At 52.1% G+C, this 21,053-nt stretch overlaps 1 protein-coding gene across 3 annotated transcripts in view; it reads left to right on the forward strand.

Annotated features, from left to right (window-relative positions):
* The window catches only part of MINK1 (misshapen like kinase 1), a 631,604-nt gene that overhangs the window by 279,895 nt on the left and 330,656 nt on the right, over positions 1-21,053 (forward strand). For all 3 annotated transcript variants that reach the window (XM_078670621.1, XM_078670619.1, XM_078670620.1), the window contains exon 6: positions 13,005-13,095. In XM_078670621.1, coding sequence (XP_078526747.1) covers positions 13,005-13,095 — 91 coding nt within the window. The remainder of the gene's footprint in view (positions 1-13,004; positions 13,096-21,053) is intronic.

The raw sequence follows: 21,053 nt of genomic DNA on the forward strand, positions 1-21,053 counted from the left end.
TAATGAGACTGAGGTATTGAAGGAGGAATTCACACAGACTTGAAGGAACTGCACGCTGAAGCTGGCTCTGAGCAGGGGGGTCTAGCATAACATTCTAACAAGTGAAGACTACACTGTCAGCTAGTCGGAACACAATGATTGTGGGAGAAAGTGGACAATGCATGTTCGAATGTGTTTTTTGAGAAGGCTTTGGTGAAAATAGGGATTAAAATGGGGGAGGGATGGAATATGTGTTAAGTTAAATCAGCGGGTGCCATGGAGAGGTTGTAGATGCTCGATCAGATCATTTCAATTGAACTCCTGCCCATTGTGAAAGCCCTTGATGACTGCTGTCTGTGCCACCCAACTCCACGCCCTCCATCCTCCCAGAGCACTCCAACTCTTGGAAGGTCCCTGTATCCAAAGCAGAAATGTCACCGGCTCGGTTTTGTTTCAGGTGCTCCACTGCTCTGCACAGGTGTGATTTGTTGCCTATAAAAGTCTGAAAACCTAGCTAAATGTTTGTGGTCAAACGACAAGACAAGCAAAGGAGCTGGAGTCAAGATAGTAATCCTGTGCATGATACATGTAGGACCTGATTTGAGTGACGAGATGTGAGGGATGGACACAGGATCAGTGGGGCAGCTGCGGCCTAGAAGTAATTTGGGCGCCATGCTGGGTCCAGGAGGTGTTTCGAAAACAGCATTAAGGCTTGGCACAAGAGTTTGTGTATGTCACATAAACATTGGGAGCTCAATGGACATATGATGTGATTCGGCATGAGAGGTTCTTAGTGAGAACAAGTTTAGCTCTCATCAAGATAGGACACAGGAATCTGTGTATCTGAAAGAGACACGTTAGTATTAGATTCCTTACCTTAAAATATCCCCAGGCGTCAGACTGAATCCGGAAATTTTTGCGTAGCAGTACCCTTGCGCGTCGGTAGGCGTCGTCTGCGGCTCCGCGTCTATCGTGGGCGCCGTTATGACGTCGTCGGAGTACTTAGACGCCGCCTCCGTGTGCTGACGTCAGTTCTTCTTTTTTTCCGCGCCAGCAAGCGCAGATCTGGAAAAAGCAGTAACCCTAGTCATTTTTTGACTAACGTTTTTTGATCACTTTTGATTGTTTCTGGAAGTCTTTCGACTCCGAACGGTGCCGTAGGGATGCCCGGCTTTAAGCACTGCGATGATTGCGACCGCCTGATGTCGGTCACGGATCCTCACCGCGTGTGTTTATCTTGTCTCGGCGTCGACCACGACGACAAGGCCTGCTCCGACTGCCGGGCCCTCTCTTCGAAAGCCAGGCGGGAGCGGTCCCGCAGGCGGCTCTAACTCCGGCAGTCGGTCCCGCGCCGCGAGAGGTCCCGATCCCATGGGAGGTCGAGGGACAGGTCGCGGGCTCGGAGCCACCACAGTTCCGAGAGTAGGCCGCACTCCTCCGGGTCGAAGTCGTCGTCAGGTAAGACGTTACAGAAAAAAGGGGTCCCAGACAGGGAGGAGGAAAATAGATATCAAAGGTAGACACTATGTAAATAATCAAAAGTACAGTACGATGTTTTAATTCACAAGGTACCAAACAACCATGAAAATGGGTTATACACATCAATTTTTAAATTTTTAAATTTTCTTATAACATTATGTGCCCACATGCACAACGCGAGGGTAAGGGGAGTGAGGTACTGTGAAGGGTGTTCAGTGAAAAGTGCAAAAGATTTTTCAATTTCGTAACAAACAAATACATTCAATTCTTATGTTTGTTAAAAACATTATTCAGAGTGGTCACCCATCAAGGGGCCACACATAACAGCTTGAGTCAAAAAATTATCCAAAACCAGACTTCTATTGTGGCAGTATCAATCTTGCTTGGGGGTAGAAGCTGGTACCGGTGGGGTAAGCGGTCTACGTTTCGACCCTATAGTAGGTAGGGAAAGTTGCCCTTACAAAGCGGGTCTTCATCAGGACAGGTGGTGAAGTGGGCAGACTTCCTAGGAGAGAGAAATTAAAAACTAAATTACACTGGGGTCTATGTGAAAGATCCCAATGTAGCCCTTGGTGGGCCGAGACCCACTGGGTGAATTTTAGAGAAATCTACACGTACCAACCAGAGGGCTGTACACCAATGGGCAATCTGTATACATCAACACCAGTAGGATAGATGCCAGATTTGACTTAAGTCTAGAGAACCTCATGATTTCTCGAGTATATATACCCTGAAGCAGAAAATCTCATTAAAAAATGTGTCACACGTTATCTCACCTCCAGGAACCCAACCACGGGTTAGCCCGGGAACTCCGTGTGCCTTGTACTTTCAATCGTCTAAGAATCAAAAAACACAGGGGAGGGGCCGTGTTAGAAAATGATTGGAGCACCTCCTCCAAATGGACATCAAGTGACACTTCCAGATTACACTCCTACATGCTATTCAGAAATGATACCTGTGCTTTCAGAAGGTATTCCGCCTTGGAACGTAATTAGGTTGGCGCTGGAAATACCGGTGCTGAAATGAAGAAACCAAGCGTCAATTTGGGAACAGGGTAGGTCCTTACACTTCCCAAATGGTCCGCGAGGTAAACTAATAAGGCAGAACCCAACCGGCACTCACCTAAGATTAGCAAAAAGGCTAGACAAGAAAGGGAACTCGGCAGATCACTCAAAGTTTCTCCTCACGGCGTCACTGCTCGTGCAGATACCTGCATGACTGGCCGGTAACCAGGAAGTGTAGTTGAGGGGCGTGTCATACCAGAAGGGATTGACACCATAGAAAGACTACACGCTACGGGTCTCTTGGAGAAGAAAGAGCTCGCCCTCAGGTTGCTCATGATCAAAGTTGTGCAATAAACCTCAACATTCAATATGTATACCGCGTAAAATGGTTACAAAGAGAATTTGAAAATTGTTTTTGAATTGGCTGATTAAAAAAAGAAAATTAACAGCGCACTCGCCTCACAGGGCAGTGAAAGCTGTTACGTATATATGCTCATTGCCAATTACATATGATCATGTTCAATATAGTGCACCTACCATCGCAGGGTGGTGAAAACTACATACTTAGTAGATGATGCAGACTAGATCGGCGGCAAGCGATGTTATAAGCATTACAGAATTGGACTCAATGAGCCCCAGTTTGAAATAAATAGAAAAGGTAGAAGATACTTGTTAAGAGACGAGATAAGAGCATTAGATTATAGGTTAGCTAGTTGTGCAAAACTGTTTTCTGACTCATTCAGCCCGTTCTGTACTGATTTAAAAAATGTAATCCACTTCAGCTCACGCACATTGAGAATGGAGGTGATGCTACCACCCCTGGGTCCCAGATTCACATGTTCGAGGACAGCCCGCCGCAAGAATTATCGATGGTGAGGCCTTTAACTACTCCCGTGATCAACCTTTCATCATACACCTTGAAAGATGAGGAAATAAGCGTGCTGAGCAAAGGTCTGTCATATGTCCCCACTACAGAACCCAATGAATTCAACACCTTGGCCGAACTGGCCAGATTTTTTAGAAAAATAAGGTTGCGGTATTTCTTTAAAAACCAGCCATCACAAATGAGGACATCAGCAACCGGCCTGAGGATACCTTCGACTTTTGTCCCTCCTACGCATACTATGACACAACGGATCCTGGCATACGAAAGTATAGTAACCAGCGATGTTCAGAAAGTTTTGAATGAAAGAGCATATGTAAGATATAACATAAAGAAGACCGAGAGAATGGCCTTGTCATCCCTGAAAGAGAACAGTGATGTCATCGTGAAACCAGCGGACAAGGGAGGAGCCATCATCATCCAGGACCTGACGAAATATACAGATGAGATTTTGAGACAACTCAATGATGGGATAAGCTACAGGAAACTGTCAGGTGATCCATCCAAAGAACTTGCGATAGAGATACAACAAGTGACCCAAGCAGGGTTGGACCAAGGGTTTATATCGGAACAAGAATACCAATACCTAAATCAGAAGAATCCCCGACTACCTACTATATATACGCTCCCAAAGGTGCATAAGGATATGCAGAAACCACCAGGTCGGCCGATCGTTTCTGGCTGCGGGTCGATTTTAGAACCCTTGTGCCGCTACATTGATGTTTTTTTAAAAACCTTTGGCTGAACAGACTGAAACGTACATACGCGATACCACCCATACCATAAACATCATGGACGGACGCCCATTCAGATCCAAAGAACAACTCTTGGCAACATGCGACATCGTGTCTCTATACACGAGCATTCCTCAAGACGAAGCACTTGAGGTGGTGGCCATGGCCCTGGAACGCCGCGTAGCACCAGTACGCGTCCCCACTTCATTTATCATCCTACTTTTGAAAATTGCTATGATGCGGAATTTTTTCATTTTTCAGAGTTGCTTTTATGTGCTGACGAAGGGAGTCGCTATGGGGGCAGCCTTCGCTCCTGATCTAGCGATAATATTTATGTCAACATTTGAGAACACCTTCATCCTGAGTGACACGAATCCTTACAGATCTAACATCCAATTATGGATGAGATATATTGATGACATCCTTCTAGTATGGACAGGAACTAAAAATGAGATTTTGGCTTTCCATTCATGGCTGAATTTGATATCCTGTGATATCCAGTTCACCATACAATCTGATGAAAGAAAGATTGATTTTTTGGATTTGACTATAGTAGCTGAAAATGATGTACTTTACACTACTCTATTCAGGAAACCTGCGGAACGCAATTCTTTGCTACAATTCGCCAGTCATCATCCCCGTGGCCTCCGTGACAACCTGCCCTTCGGACAGTTCTTAAGGATCCGGAGAAACTGTAGCAAGAAGGAGCATTACATGGAGGAATCTGCCAAATTGTTGGAACGTTTAATTGAACGTGGGTACCCTAGGCGATTGACCAAAAAGGCAAGGAAGAGAGCATGGTTCAACCATCGTGAATCACTCCTAGAACCTGCCGAACCATCAAATAACGAAGAACAGCGTATGATATGTGTGACTACCTATTCCACCAAGAGTAATGCCATCAAAAAAATAATCAACAAGCACTGGACGTTGATATCGGATGACTTGGGCAGCAGTACCCTACCGATGCATTCTTTCAAAAAAGCTAGAAGCATCCGGGATTATGTGGTATGTGCATATTTGGAAGCTCCGCCAATACCCACCCTAACGTCGATGTGGAATTTGCCACCCATCCTGGGACATTACAAATGTGGCAAATGCAAAGCCTGTCCACAAACTATCCAGACCAAGGAATTTGTTTTCAAACAACATCAGATCAAACTCAAGGCACACACTAATTGCAACACCATGAATGTTGTGTATTGCATTATCTGCCCGTGTGACTTAATCTATGTGGGGCAGACTCAACAACGGGTCAAATCACGTTTTCTGCAACACTGCAGTCGTATTAGATGCAGAGTCACTGGGGCACCTATGGTGGAACACTGTGAGATTAAGGACCATGCACCAGAAAGTTTAAAGTGGACTGTCCTCGAACATGTGAATCTGGGACCCAGGGGTGGTAGCATCACCTCCATTCTCAATGTGCGTGAGCTGAAGTGGATTACATTTTTTAAATCAGTACAGAACGGGCTGAATGAGTCAGAAAACAGTTTTGCACAACTAGCTAACCTATAATCTAATGCTCTTATCTCGTCTCTTAACAAGTATCTTCTACCTTTTCTATTTATTTCAAACTGGGGCTCATTGAGTCCAATTCTGTAATGCTTATAACATCGCTTGCCGCCGATCTAGTCTGCATCATCTACTAAGTATGTAGTTTTCACCACCCTGCGATGGTAGGTGCACTATATTGAACATGATCATATGTAATTGGCAATGAGCATATATACGTAACAGCTTTCACTGCCCTGTGAGGCGAGTGCGCTGTTAATTTTCTTTTTTTAATCAGCCAATTCAAAAACAATTTTCAAATTCTCTTTGTAACCATTTTACGCGGTATACATATTGAATGTTGAGGTTTATTGCACAACTTTGATCGTGAGCAACCTGAGGGCGAGCTCTTTCTTCTCCAAGAGACCCGTAGCGTGTAGTCTTTCTATGGTGTCAATCCCTTCTGGTATGACACGCCCCTCAACTACACTTCCTGGTTACCGGCCAGTCATGCAGGTATCTGCACGAGCAGTGACGCCGTGAGGAGAAACTTCGAGTGATCTGCCGAGTTCCCTTTCTTGTCTAGCCTTTTTGCTAATCTTAGGTGAGTGCCGGTTGGGTTCTGCCTTATTAGTTTACCTCGCGGACCATTTGGGAAGTGTAAGGACCTACCCTGTTCCCAAATTGACGCTTGGTTTCTTCATTTCAGCACCGGTATTTCCAGCGCCAACCTAATTACGTTCCAAGGCGGAATACCTTCTGAAAGCACAGGTATCATTTCTGAATAGCATGTAGGAGTGTAATCTGGAAGTGTCACTTGATGTCCATTTGGAGGAGGTGCTCCAATCATTTTCTAACACGGCCCCTCCCCTTGGTTTTTTGATTCTTAGACGATTGAAAGTACAAGGCACACGGAGTTCCCGGGCTAACCCGTGGTTGGGTTCCTGGAGGTGAGATAACGTGTGACACATTTTTTAATGAGATTTTCTGCTTCAGGGTATATATACTCGAGAAATCATGAGGTTCTCTAGACTTAAGTCAAATCTGGCATCTATCCTACTGGTGTTGATGTATACAGATTGCCCATTGGTGTACAGCACTCTGGTTGGTACGTGTAGATTTCTCTAAAATTCACCCAGTGGGTCTCGGCCCACCAAGGGCTACATAGGGATCTTTCACATAGACCCCAGTGTAATTTCGTTTTTAATTTCTCTCTCCTAGGAAGTCTGCCCACTTTACCACCTGTCCTGATGAAGACCCGCTTTGTAAGGGCAACTTTCCCTACCTACTATAGGGTCGAAACGTAGACCGCTTACCCCACCGGTACCAGCTTCTACCCCCAAGCAAGATTGATACTGCCACAATAGAAGTCTGGTTTTGGATAATTTTTTGACTCAAGCTGTTCTGTGTGGCCCCTTGATGGGTGACCACTCTGAATAATGTTTGTAACAAACATAAGAATTGAATGTATTTGTTTGTTACGAAATTTAATTTTTTTTTGCACTTTTCACTGAACACCCTTCACAGTACCTCACTCCCCTTCCCCTCGCGTTGTGCATGTGGGCACATAATGTTATAAGAAAATTTTAAAATTGATGTGTATAACCCATTTTCATGGTTGTTTGGTACCTTGTGAATTAAAACATCGTACTGTACTTTTGATTATTTTTGATTATTTACATAGTGTCTACCTTTGATATCTATTTTCCTCCTCCCTGTCTGGGACCCCTTTTTTCTGTAACGCTCTACTACCCAGGTCCCACTGACTTTGAATGGGTGAACCCTTTATTACAACAGTCGTCAGGTAAGAGGCACAAGAAGTCCAAGCGGCGTCATCGTTCTTCGGACTCCCCCCGAAGCTCGCGCGATGCGGCCGGGGGTTCGGGTGACACCACCCACGCGGCTCCGACGGAGTCGCAGGCGCCGCGTCCAGCCCCATACCCTACGGTCCCTGGGCTTCACGCGTCGCAGGAGGAGATCGAGCGCTTCCTCATGGCCATGAGGAAACTCTCTCCTCCAGCGGGCTCCGCGGCGCCATCGGGCCCAGCGGACCCGTCTGGGACCCCTAGCGGGTCGGGGGGAACTGCCCCGACGCCGTCGGGTGCTTCGGCCCGACGCCTTCGGGCCCGGCGCCGCAGGTTCCCGTTATCCCGACGCCGCCGGCGCCTTCGGGCCCGGCGCCGCAGGGTTCGGCGGCCCCGGGATCTGGTTCGTCGCCGGTGGACCTTACGACCTCCCTGGCGTCGGACCCTCAGGTGTCGCCTCCGGCGCCGTCCTCGGGCGGCGCCGTCCCCGGTTCCACCTTCGTTCCTGTTCAGACGTCGGGTCGGCCCCGGTGGGCGCCGCTCCAGAAGTCGTTTGGTGAGTTTCACTTTTATGAACAGGCCCCATTAGTTGAAAACCCTGGGTTTCAGGAGATGGGTGATGAAGAGCACTGGGAGGGGACTGAGGACCCTCTGACCAGGGAGTGTCAGTCTCATGAGGACTGGACAGATGAACTTGGGGACGCCAGTGGTCTGGACACTTCGCCGGACACTGGCTTTGTCTCGACTCCTACCGTGGCTTCGGAGGAGGGGGCAACATATAGTGTGGTGCTGATGAGGGCTGCCAAGGCCTTGGGCCTTGAGCTCCCCGTCGCGGCCGTGAGGACTAACCTCCTCACTGAGGTCCTTAAACCGCAGTCAAGCTCGGCCGAGCCTCTGCTGCCCTTTAATGAGGCCTTGACCGACGTTCTTCTGGGCACTTGGTCCAAGCCCGCTACGGGTTCGCCCGTAGATAGGAACGTGGCCAGACGCCACCGCCCAGCCCCGGGCGACCCATGTTTTCTGTCCACCCACCCCACCCCCGAGAGCCTGGTCATCCAGGCCTCTAATTCCCAGACCGCGTTCCCGTCGGCTCCGCCGGACAGGGAATCCAAGAGGTATGAGCAGTATGGAAAGAAGATCTTCTCATCCCTTAGTCTGGGCCTGCGGTCTTCTAACACCGCGTGCCTCTTGGGCCGTTACACCCACTCTCTGTGGGATACGGTCACGAAAGTGCTGCCAGAGTGTCTGTTGGAGGTGCGGGCCAAACTCGGCCAAGCCCTTGTGGAGGGCCGGGATGCAGCCAAGTATTCCATCCGGTGTGGGCTGGATACCACCGACTCGCTAGGTAGAGCGATGGCAACGACGGTGGCGGTCAGACGCCACGCCTGGCTGAGGTCCGCCAACTTTTCGGCAGATGTCCAGAACACACTCATGGACATGCCGTTCGATGGCCGTCGCCTCTTTGGCGACAAAGCAGACCATGCGCTTGAGCGCTTTAAGGACTCCAGGGCTATGGCCAAGTCCTTGGGCCTCTCGGCCCGCGCCAGCAATCGGCTGCTTTTCACTCCTTTCGTGGCCACGGAAGGGGTGCGCCCACATGTGCCGCCAGCCACGCTCCGCAGGGCAATACCCAACGCGGTGGCGGCCGTGGGAACCGCCGTCCGGGCGGTCGAGGGCAACGGCGAGGTCAGTCCACACCTTCCCCCGCAGCATCCGCCTCGAAACCCTCCTAGTCCGTGCTTTCAGGCCCATGTGACGCCAGTGGGGGGCAGGGTTCGCCATCACCACCTCCACTGGCGCACTATCACATCGGACAGGTGGGTGCTGCAGATCGTCCGAAAGGGATACTCCCTCCCCTTCGAGGCGACTCCTCCAGCCATGCCACCGCAGAACCACCGTGTATCGGGGGATCATTTGCGACTTCTGCAGGAGGAAGTTACGGCCCTCTTGGCCAAGGGGGCCATCGAGCGCGTTCCTGGGCCGGAAGTAGGCTGTGGTTGCTACTCCCACTACTTTCTGGTACCCAAGAAGGGCAACGGGGGCCTACGCCCTATCTTGGATCTACGGAACGTCAACGGCTTCCTCCGGAAGGAGAAGTTCAAAATGCTGACACTGGCTCAGGTCTTAGCTGCCCTGGACCCAGGAGACTGGATGGTAGCGTTGGACTTGCAGGACGCTTATTTCCACATCCCCGTCATGCCTGCCCACCGGCGCTACCTGCGGTTCATGGTTGGCCACGAGCACTTTCAGTTTACCGTGCTCCCCTTCGGCCTTACCAGCGCCCCACGGGTGTTCACGAAAGTGATGGCGGTGGTCGCGGCTCATCTGCACAGGTTAGGGGTTTCAGTCTTCCCTTACCTCGACGACTGGTTGTTGAAGGCGGGCTCGCCCCAGACAGTCGTCAGCCACCTCCAGACTACGGCAGACCTCCTGCACCAGCTGGGGTTCTCCATCAATGTGCCGAAGTCACACCTGTGCCCCTCTCAGAAGCTCCTCTTCATCGGAGCAGTTCTAGACTCGGCGCGGTTTCGGGTTTATCCACCCGAACAGCGGGTCCGGGATATTCAGGCTCTGATTCCCATCTTTCAGCCATTATCTCTGGTCTCGGTCAGGTTGACGCTGCGGCTTCTGGGGCTGATGGCCTCCTGCATCCTACTGGTGCATCACGCCAGGTGGCGGATGCGGGCTCTGCAGTGGGACCTGAAGTTTCAGTGGGCCCAGCATCAGGGCAACCTATCCGACCACGTCCTGATCTCGGAGGGCACTGCGAGACAGCTTCAGTGGTGGCTCACGGACCGCGATTGGGTCAGCGGCAGATCCTTCTCCCTTCCCCAACCGGAGCACGTAGTTGTGACGGACGCGTCCCTCCAGGGCTGGGGAGGCCACATGGGAGAGGCGGAGATCAGAGGCCTCTGGCTCCACATCAACCTGTTGGAGCTCCGGGCGATTCGTCTGGCACTGAAGGCATTCCTCCCCTCTGTCCAGGGGAGTGTAGTGCAGGTGTTCACGGACAACACCACCGCCATGTGGTACTGCAACAAACAAGGCGGGGTGGGGTCGTGGACCCTCTGCCAGGAGGCTCTTCGCCTTTGGCAATGGCTGGAACGCCAGGGCGTGACCCTGGTGGCTCAACACCTGGCGGGTTCTCTGAACGCCAGGGCCGACGAGCTCAGCCGTCGGTGCATGATGGATCACGAATGGCGTCTGAACTCGGACGTGGGGCAAGGCCTCTTTCTGCGATGGGGAGAGCCTTGGTTAGATCTATTCGCCACAGAAGAGAACGCGCAATGTCATCGGTTCTGCGCGTTGGAATTTCCAAGGCAGCACTCGCTCGGAGACGCTTTTCGTCGCGAGTGGAGTTGCGGTCTGTTGTACGCCTTTCCGCCTATGCCACTTCTGCCCAGAGTGCTGAAGAAGATCAAGCGCGACCGGGCCCAAGTCATCCTTGTGGCTCCGGACTGGGCGAGAAGGTACTGGTATCCAGAGCTACTCAGTATGTCAGTCGATCCCCCGGTTCGTCTGCCTCTTCGGGAGGACCTTCTGTCGCAGCAGCAGGGGACGGTCCTCCACCCGAACCTGTCCAGTCTCCACCTCCATGCTTGGAGATTGAGTGGCGACAGTTGAGGCCATTTGACTTGCCTCCTGAAGTCTGTAACGTCATTCTGGCAGCCAGGCGTCCCTCCACAAAGTCGGTATACGCCTGCAGGTGGAACAAATTTGTGGCATGGTGCACAGCAAAGGCTGTGGATCCTCTTGCTGCCCCTCTACTCTTCCTTCTTTCTCTTGCCCAGCAGGGCTCTGCTCTGGGCACTATCAAGGGCTACCTTTCTGCCCTTTCAGCCTTTCTCAGGATACCTGATCAGCCTTCTTTGTTCAAGTCCCCTATTGTAAATAGATTTCTTAAGGGCATCACACACACGTTTCCTCCTGTTCCGTTTGTGATGCCTCAGTGGGACTTGAACCTGGTTCTTACGTTTCTGATGTGCGCTCCCTTTGAGCCACTTCACAACTGTCCTCTTCGCCTTCTGACTTTGAAGACTGCTTTCCTGGTTGCCATCACCTCTGCCAGGAGAGTGAGTGAGCTCCAGGCTCTTTCTTGTACTCCACCTTTCCTTTCTGTCCATCCGGACAAAGTGGTGCTGCGTAACAAACCTTCTTTCCTGCCCAAGGTTGTCACGGCCTTCCACATCGGGCAGTCTATCACCTTGCCTACCTTCTTTCCGCCACCGCATCCCTCTAAAGAGGAAGAGCGGCTCCACCATCTGGACCCAAAACGTGCGCTCTCATTTTACTTGGACCGCACACGCCAGTTCCGGGTGGATGACCAACTCTTTGTTGGTTACGTGGGCGCTAAGAAGGGGAAAGCGGTGCACAAGAGGACCATTTCCCGGTGGATCATCTTGTGTATCCAGGCATGCTACTCCTTGGCTAGAAAGGAGCCTCCTGCTGGATTGCGGGCTCATTCTACCCGAGCCACGGCGACTACCACTGCCCTGGGCAGGGGAGTGCCCTTACAAGACATCTGTCAGGCAGCTACGTGGGCATCGCTGCACACGTTTGCAAGACACTACTGCCTGGACAGCCAAGTCCGGAGGGATGGCTTCTTTGGCCGTTCCGTCCTCCAGGACTTTCTGGTGTGATTATTGGTTAGCAGACCCACCACCGGGGTTGGTATTGCTGGGGTATCTATTCTAAGGTAAGGAATCTAATACTAACGTGTCTCTTTCCGATGCACAAGTTACTACTTGTGTAACGATATATCTGTAAGAGACATTAGTTAGTATTAGATTCCTTACCGACCCACCCATCCTCCCCGTTCTGTGAACCAATATCTAGGGTTAGGGTTATCCCCTTTCAGGGCCCTAGTTTCAATGGCACCAGTGTTGGTTTTTAACATGGCTCTGCGTTTATGGCACGGAAAAGCTGTGTCTAAGAACTGACGTCAGCACGCGGAGGCGGCGTCTAAGTACTCCGACGACGTCATCACGGCGCCCACGACGCCGACGACGGACGCGGAGCCGCAGACGACGCCTACCGACGCGCAAGGGTACTGCTACGCAAAAATTTCCGGATCCAGTCTGACGCCTGGGGATATTCTAAGGTAAGGAATCTAATACTAACTAATGTCTCTTACAGATATATCGTTACACAAGTAGTAACTTGTGCGTCTAGGCATGTGCAGTGTGAGAGTGGGAGGCTATCCAGCATTTGAGATTGTGCCTGTCTTATCCAAGATGAGAGCGGGAGGTCTTGCAGTAAGGAGACCCTGCTGGCTCCGTAGTAGCTGTAAGAGACATTAGAGAAAGCACATGTTGGATCCAGGGTGCGAGCGAGGTCTCACAGCAGCTTGTTGAGAAGCTGGTAAGTGCACGCAAAGGAAGGTATTATGCCGCTTGTGCCAGGTTAAACATGAGTGTGAATGGAAGGTGCACAGGCTGGGTCCTGCAGATGAAGCAAGTGGTGGCATGTGTGCACAGGAAAACTAAGCCTGGTAGAAGGATTCAGAGTGAGTGAAAATTGTACATAATGATCCTTTCATCCGAGAATAGAGTAACGGCAAAATGAAAATGTATCAGAATAACAACAAAATAAAGTTTCTTATGGTGCATTATCTCCTTGTTTTTAGGGTCTGGCCCATCTTCATTCACATAAAGTCATTCATAGGGACATCAAGGGGCAGAACGTGCTGCTGACGGAGAACGCAGAAGTGAAGTTAGGTAAGTTAGCAGTGTGTTCAACAAATTGAGTAGAAGTCAGGAAGTCTTATTAGGCCACCGCTGTCACTTTACATACTTAAAAGTGATCAGGCAGCGTCTAGCCACATAGTTGAGGTCCACCCTCATTGACTTAATTGAATTTGAGTCTTCCAAGGTCAAAGATCTGTCATGTCTGGGAGTCTGATCTGAGTGAGAGAAGGTGATGACCCTCCATCAGTGGCCTTGAGCACATCAAACATTGAGACAGCAGAACCCCTCGTCGGGATGTGAATCTCTGGCATTTCACGGCCGATGACTTGGAATGATTCAAGCATGTGAATCTATGAAAGCTTCACATGCTGGACAATCCTACTTATTTTGTTGTAATGTTTTCATATCCAGTGCTGCCCTTCCAGAATCACGGTCGTGAACCTCTGCTTTTACAGCAGTGGGACGTTTGTCATAAGACCGCCATCTGCGAATCCTTCTTCATGTGAACCAGAGAGCTTCACAATCACCTGTACATGAGGAAATAACTGCACTCCTGTCTATCAGCAGTGACCGGTGACGTCTACTGCACTAGAGGTCTGGGATGACGTCTGGATGTGTCAGCAAGTAAAAGGGCAAATATGCAGTCGTACTTAGGCAGTAAACACTCCAGATGGCCATTTCAGTGTAACATTTGTAACCGCTCCATAATGGGATGAATAGATAGAGGTTACAGGCTGTTGGGTTCAACACATTGCTGTATTAAAGATTAAAAAACCCAGGTATAAATGGGTGTAGCAAAAATGTCCTTCCTTATACTATGCGACCTCCCCAATCCAAATATGCCATTGCTGTGCGAGGCCCACCATAGATCTGTTGAAATAGGTTCAGCTCATCATTGTTCTCCATGCTAGGGCCTAGTAAGTTACGCTAAAAATGCAAAGTGCACATGATAGTAACCCCAGTTCGCAGGAGCAGTCCGGCTATGTTTAAGAGGCGAAACTTTCAAAGGTTATTGGTCCAGCAGCTTTGAAGAAAAGTGTCCATGCCCTGTACGAGAAGGTAGTGATCCAGACTGACTGGTCATACACGTGCCAGGTTGTATGAATGCTGCCACATCCATCCGCCTGCACCAGGTTCAGGAAGTATCTAGCTGATTTATATCACTCACCGCGAGCCTCTCGGACTGCAAACGATCAGACAGGAGCTTCACTTTCCGTGACTCTCCTTCTCGCTTCTTGTTTCAGGCCAGGCAGGTACTTGCCCACTCGAGCCTCGATACGAACACTTAGAGGGGAGACGATACCTATTCCCAGAGGAGCTTGAGAATTCATGCCTTCTTCATGCTAAAAAGAGGGCTCCAGAGTAGGCGGGCCTGGCATGTAAAGATGGCTTCTTTAGCAGCGATGCACGTAAAAAGAGCTTAAACTCTGGTGGGGTGGCCCCTTCTTTTAATGACAGTATAACCTGGGTTGTTACACGGGGGGTGATGTCATTGCTTTGGCAGAGGAGAAGTGTAGGAAATGGGGGTTACCCAAATCTCCAAGGGGGTAGCATGGCATCAAGCGGGCAGGCCAAACTTCGAGGACATGTGAAGCACTCACGCAGTATCCACAGACAACACACCAATCACACCACAAAAGAGTCACAACACCACCTTTGGTTGGAAAAGAATAAGTTTAGTGATATCTCCAACCTGCAAGGTAAAAAGGAACCAAATAGTGGTAATCACAACAAGGCGCCAACTGGCGCCAGAGCCAAGTACATCAGGGGGATTTATTTACAAGGGACAAAAGGGTTGAGTCCATAGTCCATAGCTGAAATAAAGAAAATTGTGATTAAGTTATCAGTAGACCTGGGGCCAATCTGGCGGGGCCAACTCAGGCTCTCATCCTTAGGGGTTGGCTGAAAATGTTAGTTGCAACATTAGCGTAAGTACACCTCATGCGTGACAACGCCAACCCAACCCCACCCCTGTAAGGGAAAAACATCATATAATACCAAACAGAAACACCTGTACTAAATCAGCGCGGCTGACCCCTTTAACGTGGGAGTAAAGGGGGGTAGTCAACCTCTCAATACCTTCCCCTATTAAAACATTTCCTCAGGGGTGCAATTCAATGATCCCGGCAACTTATCACCACGAAGCCCGCCCCTGCAAGGAATCCAATAAAGAGGTGCTCAATTAACATTTCCTGGCACCAGCACCTGCAAAACATTTCACTAGTCATGAATCAACCAACAGGCAGGGAGCATCAGGTAAGTAGTCCCCTTCCCTTACTTACGTATTTACAAGCACCAAGCTTCGGGCAACCTTTCCTTAGGCCAGGACACCCACTTCCTCATGACAGGGTACACATTCCCCTAATCAAGAAGAACATTTCCATGGGCATTAGATGAGGACATCGGCACTAACTCATGGGTGGACAGAAGGTGAACCTGGGCGTATGACCACTAAGCCTAACTTAGAGCATCTAGCCTGAAGGCATGCTCATCCTGTCCCAGTTCAGGGGGGGGGTTCCTTCTATCCAGGCCCTTACAGTCCTGATTAGTCCCACCACAGGGTTAGTCCGGGCCACCACCGTGGTATCTGGGGCCAACGGGGCCCAACTACAAATGTCCAAGCTAAGGAGAGAGGGGGCGAGCACCGACCCTGTGCCCCGTTGCCCTCTTCACCCCCTCCCCACACAGTTTGCCCAAAGCCCCACTCACCGGGCTCCTGATGCCTCTCCGGCGTCTTCAGGGCTCTTGACGGCCCCGCAGCCAATAGCAGGGCGGCGGGCCTCCCAGGCCTAACGCGGCCTTCCTGGGGGCCGCAGCGAGTGGAGGACACCTTCTCCTGCGGGCGGAGGCGGGGTAGGCTCCCGCCCTCCGCTCTCTCCTGACCCAGCGGCGCTCCCAGCCTCCTGCAGGTCCTGACCGGCGGGGTGGCCTCCCGGACCGGTCACTCTGCACGGGGACCCGGGACTTCGGTCCTCCGCTCCTTCTCGGGCTGTCGGGCCGACAACCAATCGCTGCGCGGTCTTCTCGGGGGCTCGGCCGCGCAGCCAATCCGTGCGCGGTGTGGCGGGGGCGTGGCCAATGACGCCACCAGGCGCCCCGTCACATGACACGGGCCTGGACGGCTTCAGGGCCTAGCGCGGCCCTCTCTCACTTCGGCGGCCCCCTCCTGGCATCGGGGGCTGCCGCAACGTTGCACACCCCAGCAGGGGGTCTCCTCAAGGCGGGGCCTGGCAGCGGCGGTGATTTTCGGCACTGCCACACAGCGCGAGGCCAGGACAAGGGGTAGGCTCCCTTTCTTGTTACTAAGTCCCCTCACAGTCTCCTCAGCGCCCGGGCTGCGACGGTGATCTCCGGCGGTGACAAGGGGTAGGCTCCCTTTTATTATTTATTAATCAGGTAGCAAGCGCGCCACAACGAGGGTAGGCTCCTCCAGCGCTACTTCCCCTCAGTCTCCTCAGCACTATGGCGCTATTCACAGCGCACTGCTTGTAAGGCAGTCCAGGGGCCGGTTGACTGAGGCAGGTCAGCAAGACACAGTTCCTCGGGGGCACAATCCTCCCCGGGCAGCTCCTCCCAGTCCAGCGCTTCCACGGGGGCCACAACTTCCCAAGGGAGCGGACAGTCCCAGTACAGATCCTCAGGGGCACACTCCTCACCTCCTGGGCGCTTCTTCACACAGCGCTGGCGTGATACTCGGTCAAACAGCGTCAGTGACCTGGATAGGGGCCCTCCCTTGTCAGGGGCCCATGGGGACAGCAGAGGGGGGGGGTCTAGTGGTGCAGGGCCCAGCTCACAGGCCCATGTGGCGGTAGCACCTCACAGCAGGTCCCCTCTCTTCCTTGTCCCAGCGCTGACTGACTCTCTGGTGGCACTTCCCCTTACTTATACCCTCCTCCCAGGCAGTGCCAGGACCTTCTAGAATGTTGGCAAAACTGGCCCAAACTGGCTCAAGGGGAGGGGGTGAGCACCCTGGGTGCCAGGCTTTCCCTCCAAAAGCTAGGGGTAGCTGGGTAATATTATCTAGACCGCTGACCTATGGCAGTCCAGTGGCAAAACCCATGACCATGGCATCCATTTTAAATACAATACTTTTCAGTCAGGTGCAGTTCTAAAATGGGGAAATTTACAAGTGCTCACATTATTACATGTCATTACATTTTCAACAAGGTGTCTAACACCACTCATGGCCTATACAGGTTTAATCCCATGGGGGAGACATTTCAGACAAGGGGGTCAAAAGCGAAAAATTTTGGGGGAAAAGGCCAAGTCCAACAAGAAGCCATCTGTAAATTAGACTTTGAGTTACTTTGGTAGAGTGCAGGTACCTGCTTCATCAGCATTGTCTCTGAAATGGATTCAGAGCGCTGGAGTGACCTAAACCTGCCCTAGCATTTCATTCTGGTGATTGCCTCCCTGTGATGCACTGGGAAGAGATCTATCTTCCAGTGGAAACTGGTTTAGCAGTGGCCAATATGCCTTCAGTGATTCTCCTACCTTTGTCCAGGAAAGAGTAGCCCCACACGAACATCATTCCAACCTTAGTTTGGTTCAAGGGGCTCTTCTGAGTGATGGGACAGAGTGTTTCAAGATCTATGGAGGCTCCATGGGGAGTGTATCTCCCCCTCCCCCAAGGTTTATTGTATGTTCAACTAGTGTCTGTGGGGGTTTGTATGTGTAAGAAATGGGGTTACCCAAATCTCCAAGGGGGTAGCATGGAACCAAGCGGGCAGGCCAAACTTCGAGGACATGTGAAGCACTCACGCAGTACCCACAGACGACACACCAGGCACACCACAAAAGAGGCAGGACACCAGTTTGAGTTGGAAAATTAAGAAGTTTAGTATCTCCAACCTGCAAAGCAAAAAGGCATAACAGTGGTATCATCACACGGCGCCAACTGGCACCAGAGCCAAGTGTATCAAGGGGGGATTATTTACATGGGAAGTAAGGGCTGAGTCTGTAAGTCCATCTGAAATATAAAAATGTGGCTGAATTAACATGGAGCCTGGGGCCAATATGGGGGGGGCAACTCAGGCTCTCATCCTTAGTGAAAGGCTGTAATTGCAAAATACCATCAGCATGAGTACACACCGTGCACTAAAACTCCAGCCCGACCCCTGTAAAGGAAATTTCAGGGCATCACAGTAAATCCCAACATACAGGAACACCTGCAATAAATCAGCATAGGGATATCAAACATCATGCAGGAAGCATTAATATGCATTGGCATCAGTAGCAAGTATCCAGTATGTCCTGCATTGGCGTCTCCTGTGAACAGAACGTTAATCTCCCAATATTAACATCAGGTAGGGGCCATACTCCGGGACCAGGAACACCTGTAATGAAACAGCAAGGCTCCCTCTACCATCAACCTAGGGGTATCAAACATCAGGGTGTATTGGCATCAACTCTTCCCGGGTCACCTTGGGGGAACAATAACCCATGGGGCCCGGAACTAAGCATAGGGCAACCCCTCCCTGGGACCTAAACATGCAGATTGGCAAACACACAGGGTAACTTGCGTTAACAAAGCTTGCAGTCCCTAGGGATTAATCCTACTTATAGAAACAACCCCGGCCTCCACTTCCCACTGTGGGGAGATTGCCCAGTCTAGGGGTCTCCTGTGTACCTTCAGGGCCAACATGGCCAGTCCCGGTGTCCAAAAGAAGAGGGGGGGGGGGGCGGCACCGACCCTGTGCCCCGTTGCCTTTCCCACCACCCCCACACAGTCTGTTTGCGGCCCCACTCACCATCACCGAGGGAGGGGCTCTGCTCCGGCTCCTCCGGGGTCTCCTTGGCAGTAGGGGCCAGGCACGGACAATGTGCCTCGAGGCCCCTGCTGCACAGCACCCGAGTCGCGGGCTCTCCTTTGATCTGCGCCGGTTACTCGGGGCCCGCCAGGCCTCACCTAGGCCTAGGCAGCACAATCGGGGCCCACCTCTTCTCCCGGGCCCCGCCTACACTCCTCCACTGGCCCTTCACTTCGGGGCCCAGACCAGCGGGGTCGGCTCCCGCTCCGATCGCTTCTCCCGGGGCTCCCTCCTCTGCACGGGAGCCCCGCAACGCCTCTGACGACTTCACCCGGGCCCCTACCCTTCCACACGGGGACCCGGGGCTTCCGTCAGTTTCCTCTGGCGGGGGCACAGACCGGCGGGGTGGGCTCTCGCTCCGGTCACTGGCAATCGGGGCTCCCCCTCAGTCACGGGGGCCCCACACCGACCCTTCACCTGGGTCCCCCTCCCTCACGGGGACCTGGGACTTCGGGACGCTCCTCCCGGCCTTCCTGGCCGACAACCAATCCCTGCGAGGCCTTTACGGGCTCGGCCGCGCGGACCAATCCGTGCGTGGCGTTGGCGGGGGCAGGCCGATGACGCGGCCTGGCCCCCGTCACGTGATGGGGGACCTGACGGCCTCAGGGCCTAGCGCGGCCCTCTCCTCACATCGGCGGCCCTCTCCTGGCACCGGGGGCCGCCGCGACGATTCCCACAGCAGTGGGGGGGGTCCCTCAAGGCGGCGCCGGGCCGCGGCGGTGATTTTCGCCAAATTACCACCGGCACAAGGCAGCGCCAACACTCCTCGGGCTGCGGCGGTGATATCGGCGGCAATAAGGGGTTGGCTCCCTTCTATTTAATTAATTATATATATAGGGCGGACAGCGCGCCAAAACGAGGGTAGGCTCCTCCTGCGCAATTCTCCTCAGCAGGATGGCGCTATTCACAGCGCACTGCTCCTCCTTCTGCCCACAACCTCAGCTCCTTCCTCAGGCCACGCAGAGGGGGCAGGAAATTAACTCTTCCTCAGCGCTTCGCAAGTATAGCGCTTGACAGGCAGGCTTTACAGCACTAGGGGGCCACAACAGTCCCAGGGCCCAGCGCTTTCACAGGGCCTCACAGCACCTCAGCCAGCAACAGTTCTTTTGGGGGCACAATCTTCCCCATGGTGCTTCAACGGGGCCACAGCTTCTCAAGGGGGGTAGACAGTCCCACTCCTCACCTCCTGGGCGCTTCTTCCTCGCAGCGCTGGCGTAATTCCCGGTCCCCACAGTGTCAGGAACCTGGGTAGGGGCCCTCCCTTGTCAGGGGCCCAGGGGACAGTAGAGTAGGGGGTTTTAGGGGTGCAGGGCGCAGCTCACAGGCCCATGTGGCGGTAGCACCTCACAGCAGGTCCCCTCTCTTTCTTGTCCCAGCGCTGACTGACTGACTGGTGGCACATCCCCCTTACTTATACCCTCCTCCCAGGCAGTGCCAGAACCTTCTAGAATGTTGGCAAAGCTGGCCTAAACGGGTTCAAGGGGAGGGGTTGAGCACCCTGGGTGCCAGACTTTCCCTCCAAAAGCTAGGGGTAGCTGGGTAATAATAACTAGACCGCTGACCAATGGCAGTTCAGTGGCAAAACCCATGGCCATGGCATCCATTTTAAAAACACAACATTTCAGTCAGGTGCATTTTACAATGGGGGGAATTCACAAGTGCTCACAACATTACATAGCATTACAATTTAACAAGGTGTCTCACACCACACATGGCCTATACAGGTTTAATCCCATGGGGGAGACATTTCAAATTAGGGGGGCAAAAAGCGAAAAATTTTGGGGAAAAGGACCAAGTCCAACAGTATGCATCATGGATGTCATCGCAGTCATTTTTCTCCACTTCTGTTGTGTCTCCTGTAAACCTGCTAACATCGTTCAGTGTGACAGAGAAGTAACCGTGCAGTGGGACTGCACCGGGGTCCTAACGCTTGGGGCTGTGGCAAGTCAGCTGATGCACTGCTAGGATTGTGCAAGACGTCTCAGCTGAGCTTTGGGTATCTTGGGCAGAGAGGACTCAAAGGGGTTCCCTTGCCAAAGATTTCATTGGTACCAGTAAAGAAGGGCAGGTCTGCTTCTCTTCAGTTTTCAGGAAACAGTTGAGGTTTGACATCTATGGGGTCAACACTCCTTTCATCAGGCGCTTCGTCGTTCTCATTCCAGGGTCACTCTGTCCTTC

Source organism: Lissotriton helveticus, chromosome 12 (genome assembly GCF_964261635.1).
Source record: "Lissotriton helveticus chromosome 12, aLisHel1.1, whole genome shotgun sequence".
Classification (NCBI taxonomy): Eukaryota; Metazoa; Chordata; class Amphibia; order Caudata; family Salamandridae; genus Lissotriton; species Lissotriton helveticus.